This window comes from Chenopodium album, chromosome 15, assembly GCF_948465745.1.
Source record: "Chenopodium album chromosome 15, dcCheAlbu1.1, whole genome shotgun sequence".
Taxonomy (NCBI): domain Eukaryota; kingdom Viridiplantae; phylum Streptophyta; class Magnoliopsida; order Caryophyllales; family Amaranthaceae; genus Chenopodium; species Chenopodium album.
The window spans coordinates 40888485-40899358 of NC_137848.1; the positions used below are offsets into that span (position 1 = coordinate 40888485).

General features: G+C 35.9%; 1 protein-coding gene across 1 annotated transcript; it reads left to right on the forward strand.

Annotated features, from left to right (window-relative positions):
- The first annotated feature begins 448 nt into the window (after window positions 1-448).
- LOC145581169 (transcription factor bHLH10-like) lies at window positions 449-2395 on the forward strand. Its single transcript, XM_081638227.1, has 3 exons — window positions 449-1177; window positions 1750-2208; window positions 2300-2395. Exons 1-3 carry the CDS (start codon window positions 449-451, stop codon window positions 2393-2395), a joined length of 1284 nt encoding a protein of 427 aa, XP_081494353.1.
- Window positions 2396-10874: the final 8479 nt, after the last annotated feature.

Consider the following 10874-nt stretch of genomic DNA (forward strand, 5'->3'; position numbering starts at 1 on the left):
AAAAAAAAAACCATTACTCTCCACATTTCCACATTTAACCAAAAGTACAAATATAAACCTGCCCTTTCCTTCCCCTCTATATTCCTCTTCCTTACACCAGGACAATTTCCCCTTTTTATCTCCCTGAAATTCGTACTTCAATCCTCAACATTTTTACTTTTTTAATTACACATTTATTGAAATAAATCAAACAAAAAGGTAAGCTCTTTTATACTAACAATATGATTATTCAATATTAATTTTCATATATACAATAATCCATAATTCCATAAACCTTCTATTTTACCAGAAATAGATCAAAAATTCAAAACAGTAGTAACTTTATGCACAAATGTTGATAATCAACAACTTTTTATTTACTTTATTTTATATTTTCATTTTTTATACTGAAAAAAAAGATTTGATCTTGTGCAGAGACAGAAGCCCATAAAGGTGGAGGAGAGAGAAAATGTATAATCAGAGTGAATCTGCTGCTTGCTTTGACCCCAACAACAACCCTGATGACCAACCTGCTTCTGCAGCAATTGCTGCTGCTGCTGCAATTAATGGGTTTTCATCCTATGAGACAAAGACAAAGACTATCACAACAATTCTGCAGGAATCAGATTTCCAAAACCCTAATAATAATCTTTGTAATCATTCTCATTATGATTTCAATAGTAATACTTGGGACCATAATTCTGAAATGGGTTTCACCAATTTTGTTGAAAACATACACCATCACACTACAACAACTGATCTTCTTACACTTCTCCACTTACCCATTTCCTCTTTTGGTTCTGCTTCCTCCTCTTCGCCACCACCGCCTTCGGCTTTCGGGTTTTTAGGGGAGTTTAACCCGGCTATGATGGTTGATTACCCGGTGCACGGTGCCGGGTCTGGATCTTCTTATGATCCTAATTTGTTCCCTCAGAATTCTGCTTTTATGATGAGAGATCAGCTTTTGTTTCATCCTAATCATGAGTTTAGTACTGGGAATGTGAATGGGATTGATGGGGTTTACCAAGAAGATGATACCCAGTTTCTTGGGAATGGGATTCTTGAGTTTAGGAAAGGGAAAGGGAAAATGAGTAATAATAATAAGAGCCCTAAGAATTCTGCTATTGAGAAACAAAGGAGGAGAAACTTCAATGACAAGTATGACTATCTCAGCAAACTCATTCCCAACCAAACCAAGGTATAGTATGCTTATTATAATTATGGTTGAATTTTTTACTCTTCTTTTGTCCGGATTTAATAGTCACGTAATTACTCGTTTAGTTTACACTATCTACATGACTATTTTATTATGAAGGCCAGATTTAATAGTCATGTAATTACTCATTTAGTTTACACTATCTACATGACTTTTATTATGAAGGCAAGATTTAATAATCACGTAATTACTCTTTTATTTTATTTATTTTTTTTTTTTTTTGAGGCCAACCAACAACAATAATTACTCGTTTAGTTTACACTATCTACAAGACACTATTTTATTATGAATGAACAAATTATTTTATAATTTTTTGTGTGGGTGACTATTATATTACACTATTTACATAACAATTATTTTTTTCCAAAAGGATTTTGTTTTTCTATTCATGTGGATTATTTCATCGTCTGGATCTAATAGTCACGTAGTTACTCGTTCAAATAACATTACCTACATGACTATTATTTCAGAAAGCAGGGAGTTATTTTATTTTGTTTTTTTAATTTTTTAGGTTGCATATTAATTGTTTGTTGAAATGCATGAATGTAATGTAGACTGATAGAGCATCAATAGTACTGGATGCAATAAACCACATACATGAACTGAGAAGGACAGTGGGAGAGCTCAAAATCCTGGTTGATAAGAAAAGAATTTCCAAAATGAAAAGGCACAAAACTCATGAGGATACCAATACCAACACCAACACCCCTGTTGGTGGGGACCAACACGGCACCAGTGTCGATACAGTGGCAGCAGTGAAACCCGAACCGGAGGAGGATTTCAACTGTTCGACAGCCATCCAACTCCGAAGCTCTTGGATTCAGAGGAAGTGGAAGGACTCAGAAGTCGACGTTCGAATTGTGGATGATGATGTTACCATTAAGCTAGTGCAGCGAAAGAAGATCAACTGTTTACTGTCTGTGTCTAGGACTCTTGATGAGCTTCAGTTGGATTTACGCCATGTTGCTGGTGGCGAAGTTGGGGACTATTACAGTTATCTGTTCAACACTAAGGTGATTAGGCCAAGAAGTTTGGGTTAATTATGGTTTAATTGCTTGTTTTATGTGGTTAATTGTTTGTGTTTTTTTGTCAATTATGTTGCAGATTTGTGAAGGGTCATCAGTGTATGCAAGTGCAATTGCTAATAAGCTGATAGAAGTTGTGGGGAGAGAGTCTGGTGTTGCTTCTGTTGCTGATTAAGGATTAATTAATTAGTGATTAAGATATTAACAACAGTAATTGTTGTACTAATCTACTTATTTAACCAACTTAATTGCTCTTTTGTTGCCTATATTATCTTTCTATCCTACCAACAACAGTATTCTATGAATTAGTAGTGTTTAGTTAATCTTGTTAAGTAGATGCTACTTAGTAGTGTTTATTAGTTATCCTAGTTTGATGCTACTTAAATTAATGGTTGAATATATAATATAACGTTTATGTAATAGTGTAATACTCTCTCTTTCTCTCTTCATACCTCCATCGTCTCACCTTGAATTCTCATGATGAATTCGACTTTTTGATACTGGTATGGACTCTTTGATGCTTCATTTAGGGCTAAAATTAGAAAAATGTGTTCATAGAATAATCTAGTCAAACACTTGAACAGATTCACATTAACATATGTATATTCTAATCAGAGGAAGATTGCTATCGATTAAGCATAAGCTATTCTACACACAAATTCTCATTAAGGGTTTGTTCTCTTCAGCTTAATTTCAATTCAGTTTAGTTCAGCTCAGCTCAATTCAGTTCAGCTCCAATCAGTTCGGTTCAGTTCAATTCAGTTTAACTCATTTCAGTTCAGCTCTTAATTTCCTTCTCTCATAAACAATTCATTTCAACTCTATTTAGTTCAGTTCAGTTTTGTTCATTTCAATTCAGTAAATCAGAACAGGTTTTCTTAAATCCATAAAACAATAATTATCCAATAAAGCCTTTTGATAGCACCACCAAATATTTAAGTTTTTAACACTAATTAGCCAAGGCAATAATGTTTTGTAAATAGGAAAAGAATTTTACAAAAATGTAATTTCTACAACTTGGGATCTGAGGCAAGGTATTCTATAGGAGCAAAAACATTACAGTATATAATATGTAACTTGTAATCTGAAGTTCTGAAGAGTTTGTCTTGCTTTAGAATTTGTTATATACCCCCGGGTGTATCGTACACCCGGGATATTTGCTAATTTAATCAACAAATGAGCAAATAATTATTTATTCATTTGTTAATTATATGAGCAAATGACCCCCGGTGTACGGTACACTCGAGTGTTCATAACTGGCTCTCGTCTTGCTTAGGCAGTCACTTTTAATATATTCTCCCCCTATCAGCCTATCTCAATTCACTTGTTTCACGAGTAAATGCCACAAATTTAAATAATGGTGAAATATTTTGGAAAAATTTCTACCATTAATCCCAACTTTGTTTTGTCCGCTATTACTAATCCCAACTTCCATTTATTTTCTATCACTCCCAACTTTGTACCCTATTAATTTTAATCACCCCAAGTGACTTGAAACCGGGTGAAGAGGTAAATCTTGCTGACTTGGGATTACTTGTACACATGTCACAATCTGATTGGTTAAAAAGTAAAAAAAAAAAGAATTTTTTTTTTTTTAAAAAAAAAAAAAAAACACCCAACAACAGCCCGGTGCCACCCACGGCCAGCCATCCCCCTTCCCTCGGAGCACCGGCTACCAACACAGCAGCCCCATGCCCCCATCCGTCTCTCTTCTCTCGCGCACCAAAGCAAGGGAAAGGAAAGGGGGCGGAATTCAACGAGGAAAGGGGTCGAAATTTAATGGGGATGGAAGGTGGCTAGTGGGAATTCGAGGGGGAGTGAAGGATGGCAAAATCCGGTGGGGAAGGGGGTGGAAACGAACGGGGAAGAAGATGGAGCTGCGAAACGGCAAGGAAGGGGGCGAAAACGATGGGGAAGGGGGAAGGAAAAAGGTCGGTGGTCGGAGTTAGCAACGGTTGCCGCCTATCCGAAACGACAGGGGCTTTCTCCCTGCCGACGACAGCAGGGGCTGCCGCCTGTCGAAAACGACAAGGGCGCCACCTGCTGCTAGGTAAGGGTTGGGGTTTTTTTTTAATCACGTGTGGACACGTGTCTAGTAACTTGTAATATCAAGTTGGATGACCGGTTGGGGGTGATAAAAATTAATACAGTATAAAGTTGGGAGTGATAAAAAAAAATAAATGAAAATTAAGATTAATATTAGCGGATCGGACGAAGCAAAGTTGCGATTAATCATGACAATTTTCCAAATATTTTTAACAAAAATGGTGAAATATTGAAGTGATAAGTGTAACGCATGTTTAACTCACCTTATTTTTGCTTATTTGTTCTAATTTGAACTTATTTATTTCTGATCAAATTAAATATAAAAAAATATTTGACAATCACTCTAAATGAAAGCCCCATTTAGTTGATATGGGAAATGAATTCGAGTAGAAAGTTGTATTTCACGAAAGTTATTTTCAAGAATTTCAGTAAGGTGTTTGACAATGACAAGTTAAAATTCTCATTTATTCTGTTTGACCAAGGGACCTTGATAATTCATACACTTTTGTTTGTATTAACATACTAAAAGCAAGTTTAGCCCCAAATCTTAAGACTTGGATGTGACATCATTTTTTGTGGTCTCTATTGAAAAAGATTGTCATCAAATTCTTGTTAACACTCACTAAAACTTGCACAAATTTATCACTTTAGCCCTAAGATTCAAATATATGACATATTATATGTAGAAAAGTGTAAAAAAAATAAAATAAAATAAAAATAAAAATGAGGTAGGTCTCAATCTCAAGTCTTAAGTTTGGTCTTGGAATTTCAAGATTCAATTTGAGACTTGTTTGAGATCTAAGAAGAAAAATGAGAAAAGTCTTAAGCATAAGTCTTAAGACTCAAAATGATGATGTCATCCCAAGTCTTAAGACTTGGAGCTAAACTTGCTCTTGGGCCTGTTCTCATTTACTGAAATGAGCTGAATTGAACTGAACTGAACTTATTAGAGCTGAACTGAACTAAATTGAACTGAAATGAATATTTTATAAGAGAAGGAAATTAGGAGCTGAATTGAACTGAACTGAACTTATTAGAGCTGAACTGAACTGAACTAAAAATAATCGTATGAGAATAGGTCCTAATGCCTGCTTTACCCTTACTCAATTTTGATATTACCCATGTTACCTAAACCCGATCAAGAATAGCCCGGCCCACCCAGGCCCGATTTTGGGCGGGTTTTGGAAAGATTCTTCTAGCCTGAAATCGAGTCGGGCCCGACCCGAAAGTATATTTATTTAGGCGGGTTTACGAATGTGGTTTATGCATTTTTAGTTGATTTTTTTTTTTGCCCGGCCCGAAATGTCTCAAAAAGCCCGCACAGGCCGAGCATTTTGGGTGGGTTTGGCACAAAAAATTGGCCCGACCTAGCCGGCCCGAGAAGTGGACTTATTTTTTCGGCCTCAGCCCGAACCAAACTTGGCCCGGCTCGCCCAATGATCACCTCTAATGTTACCAAACTTTTATTCTCTCCCTTGTTTGTAATTACATGACCATTTTTTGTTATTTTATAAATTTCTTAAACTTTGTGTCTAAGTCAGATAATAGTGCAACTAGAGAAAATAGAGGTAGTATTTTGCCTATGGTTAGTTAAGAACAAACCTACTATAAAAATTAGATGTAGTACATGTAACAAAAAATAATGTATTTATACATATAAGTTAATTATTGCTAAATACTTCCTCCACTCTCTTTAAAATACAACACTTTGACTTTTATACTATTTATATACTATATTTTGACTAACTTTGTGAAATCATAATTTCGAAAAATATAGGCATGTGGGATCTTGTTAAATTCTTCTCGGTTTATAGTTTATTAATATAAATTTTGTAAATTTTTACATATTAGTAATAAAAAATATTAGTGATTGAAATAGCGCATTGACAAGCGAGTAATCAGAAGTATTGTTTGATGCTATTTAGAGTAATGGTTATATATAGGATCTTACTAACGAACGCTTCTGGTGTGTTAGATAACCATTTAAAATAGTACTTAAATATTATTAATTTGGGAATAGTTATGGGTAAATTTTGATAAGTCAAAGTCAATGAAAGTCAACTAAAGTCAGCAATTGTAATAACTCGTATTTTTATACGTATTTTAATTAAAATAAGTATTTTGAGAAGTATTTAATTAAATTGAATTTTTTTATTTAAAGTATTTTAAATATTTATTTTAATAAGTTTGGAAATATTTATAAAAGAAAAGTTTATTTAATTAATTATTTTAAATAAGTTGAGGTTTAATTTAAGGAAAGTTTTATTTTAGTAAAGTTTTATTAGGGATGGGATTAGGAAAATTAAAAGAGGAAAGTTTTGGGAGAAGGGTCTTAGAGGAGGGGTAAAAATATTCCACATATGAGGCAAATCAAACTTTGCCCAGAGTGGAGAAAACCAAGGTAAACTTATCTCTCCTTTTTCCTTATTTTTCTTTCTTTTTCTTACTTTTTTTCCCTTCCCGTTTCCTTTTTTTCTCGACTCCCCCTTCACCACCACTGGCCGACCACCAGCAGCGGTGGCCGCCAGCCGCCAGCACCCAGCAGCGCCAGCCGCCGGCAGCAACCTGGTGGCTGTCGGCTGCCATGGTTTTCGAAAAAAAATAAATAAATTAATTAATTAATTAAAACTTTATTTTTAAAAACCAATTTATTCCTAAATCTAATTGTTAATTATGAGTTTTGGGATTTGATTTTGATGTTTGATTATAAGTAATATGTTAATTAATTTTCAGATTATATTTTTAATTAAAAAGCCCCAATTTTTGAAACCCTAGGTTCTTGACTTATAAATTATTGAAGGATTATGATATATAATGGTGTAAACCTTTGATTAAAGTGTTTTAAGGCTAAATTACAGCAAGTTTTCATTAAAATATAGTGCTGAAATTTTTGGTAGAGCACTAAAAATCAAGTTTCTTTAAGGAATTTTAATTACCCATTAATTGGGATTAAAGTATGATGTTTAAATATAATTTCAGCTTAATTTAATTAAATTATGAGGGGTTTTATAATAGTATATATTGCTGAAAATTTGTGTAGAGAGGATTTTAATACTCTTCTATGATTTTAAATTGTAGGAGATTTTGAAGTGAGTGATTTCTATTAATTGTGGCGATATTAAGATCGTATTCAAGGTACGTTCGGGTACTTAGCATAATTTTATTGATGTAGTAGCATGCTAAATGTGTTTAATTGATTACAAGTAGTATCATGCTAGATTTGAAATGGAAATTATGACTTGGAGTTATTGGTGATTGGATTATGAAGCATGATTTATTGTGATGGATTATTGGATGGAAAATAATAGTTTGGAATATTATTTATGAACCACATATTTATTTGTGGCATGTTAGAGAGCATGTTTAATTAAACTAAATGTTTAAATTGGTTTGGAGTATTGAAAAGGAATTTTATTATGGTTCATATAATTTTTATTGATGCTATAAGCATGATAAAGGAGCTATTTAAGTGTCTTTGTACATGAGGAATAAATTATATTTTGGTGCCTTAGAGCACTTAAGGTGTTTTCAACACCGAGTGATAGGATTTGTGGCGCATTATGCATTTAAGGTGTCTTTGACACCGAGGTAAATTTAAAAAAGGTTCAACATTAAATATTATGTGGTCACTAATTATTCAAGAATTAAATTGGTATATTTGATTGTTTGAATAATTATTGTTGATTGAATGATTATGGTCTAAGAGTCATCACCAAGTTTAATAATATGTAAATAACGTAAAGTGAAAGAGATTACGCACCAAAACTCTTGGAACGTATATACCTTGAATATGAACATATGGGGGGAGTTATGGGGTTTTACATTTAACCATAACTTCTACTGGAGTACAGGACACTGTACATTCCTTTTATTATTATTATGCGCAGGAATTCCGCCACTTACAAGTGGTTTTTGATGCTGGCACGGTTAACTCCCGTGTCAGTAACCTCAATTTATTGGGGGAGGCTAGTGCGAAACCCGTTCGATGCATAATCAACGCTAAATAAATAATATAGTTGTCTAGTGAGAAGTTTTGTTGAATGTTGTGTGCTTCAAAAACAGGTGCAACAAGGTAAGTTGTGTGTGGATAGGTAATTGCATGTTAGTGTGTTAATTACGCTTATGTACTCAGCTTTGTTGATTGTGTGTTTTGTGTGTTTGTTGGCCTTGTCTATATCTTGGCCCTATAATGACCCATTTTTAATGGAGAGTAGTGAAAATAGGTAGAGATAAGCTTTTCAGGTGATGAAGCATATTCATAAATGGGCATGAGTGAAGAGCGAATTATGCTAGTTTCTATAAGTATATGTTGTGTTTATTGCTTTAATTGTTTATGACATTATTATAATGCATGACTAACGCAAAGGTTTAAGTTCGGTTTGGTTTTAATAAGGGCCTATAATGGTTCCAAGTTGTTGGTTGATTTTATTTTATTTCGTTTGACTTTGGTTTGACTTTACTTTCGTTGATTGACTTTTCAAGTTGACTTGTTTTGAATGGTTTTTAAATTAGTCTTCCACTGTGTGTCTTTGATAGTTGCCTTAGCCGTTTTCACGGCGGCGGTAATATCTTAGATATTCCTATTTAAAGTTTTAAACAGGGCAAAGCAGGTATTTTAAAAGAAAGGAATTTCTAGGGTGTTACAGCAATAAAGACCAAGCTGCGACAAAGACCAAACTTCGATGGAGTGCGAGCCTCGTCGAAGAGAAGCCAGCTTCGACGGACGAAGGACATAGGAACTACTTCCCTATTTTCTAGGAAGCGATAAGCATAGAAGACTAAGTCTTCCCTCAGTTGGATACAACTGTTACTGGGCAAAGTTGAGGGAGAGTATTCGAAATATGGTTCCGAGAATTATGGAAGGCAACTTATCATTCCACAACGGCTAAGATTTGCCCTAGCTATTGCATATAAAAGGACTAAGCTCCATCGACATAAAGGACACCGAAACCTAGCTACTAAATATACATCGAGCATACATTGTAACCTTCGAAATTCATATTTTTCATAGTGAAAGTTTGGTAGATCCTCATTCTAGTCGCGGTTTTTACCTTCTTTGGTTTTTTCGCATCCCCAATTCCTTGTGTCACTCTTTTATTTTCGTACTACATCTTCTTTAAATTTTATTTAGTTGATTCGCAACCTAGATTTTGTTATTCAATTTGGCGCCGTCTTTGGGGATCCAACTAGGTAAAATCCCAAAAACCCTAACCAAAAGTTCAATATGACTCCCGATGATATGACCCCTGAGAAGATGAAAGAGGCCTATGAAAAGGCCAAGCCCGATCTCCTAGCAGCCCAGGAGTCCAACGAGCGTCTCAACAAGGAAAAGGAAGCATCGAAATCTGACGCAACCAACCTTCGTTAGCAGCTGGAATCCGCCCAGAGCAACCGTCGACGACACCCAAGGCAGCTGGGAATGATACCTCATATGCAGCCATTGGAAGTGCTGGAGTCCCCGCATGATACTGAAATAAAGACAAGCGGCGACGAAATGGATGCTGACAATGAAGTCCTAATCAGCGCGCAGCAAGGAAGCTTTCAGACTCTAGGACAAGAGCAGCAGACCAATAATCAAGAGCCAAATCAGAATGAACTCCTACTCCAGAGACCGATCTCTCTAGAAAGGTAGAACTCCAAAGTGTTGACCATGATGAAGAAAAAGGTGTTCTGATCCCTATTCAGAGAGAAGCTCCCGACGGACTCATCGGAGACCCCGCTTAGCAATGAGTTGTCAAGAGCCCGCATTCCCAGAAGATTGTCGCTGCCAACGTTCACCTCGTTTTTATGACGGCACGACCTGCACAGAGCACCATGTCGAGTACTACAAGCAGCAGATGTGGTAGGCTTCTATGCCGTTCGAGTGCTGAGAAGCATGCATGTGCAAATCCTTCGGCGCAACGCTAACTGGTCCCGCCCTTAAATGGCTCGGCAAGCTCGAACCAGGTAGTATCACTAGCTTTGCTATGTTAATTAACAAGTTTTATTCCCATTTGGAAAACAGCAGGAAGTTCGATAAGCAAACAAGTGACTTGTACTGGATCGTCCAAGGGCCAAAGGAAAGCGTCAGGACTTATTAGATTAGATTCAACAAAGAGAAAGTGTCCATCAAGAATGTCGACAATCGAACTCTTATTAAGGCATTCCTACGGACATTGCATACCGATTCAAATCTCTACAAGAACATGGTCAAGTATCCCTGGTCAACATTTGAAGAGGTCCGGACGAGAGCTGTGGCCCAGATGCATTTCGACAAAGATATCACCAATCGCAACTCCAGCCATAGCGCTAGAAGCTCAGCTGATCGACGAGCTCCGAGCAATCAGCGTGGATTGTGGCGACATCAGCCATACGAAACATCAGGTAGATCACGGTTTGTTAATAGTGTGTAGGAAGAACAGGTTAAAGCACCCTATTATCCAAAAATATCAGAATATGGGTTTGACGTAAACATTGTAGCAGTGGTGAATGCATTGGAGCCCCTAGGCAACAAATTCTGCTAGTCATTGAAGAGCAACAAGCCAGATTTCAAGAAGGATATGAGCAAATGGTGTGAATTCCATAGCGACCATGGGCACAAGACAGAGGACTGCTACGCCCTGCGGAAA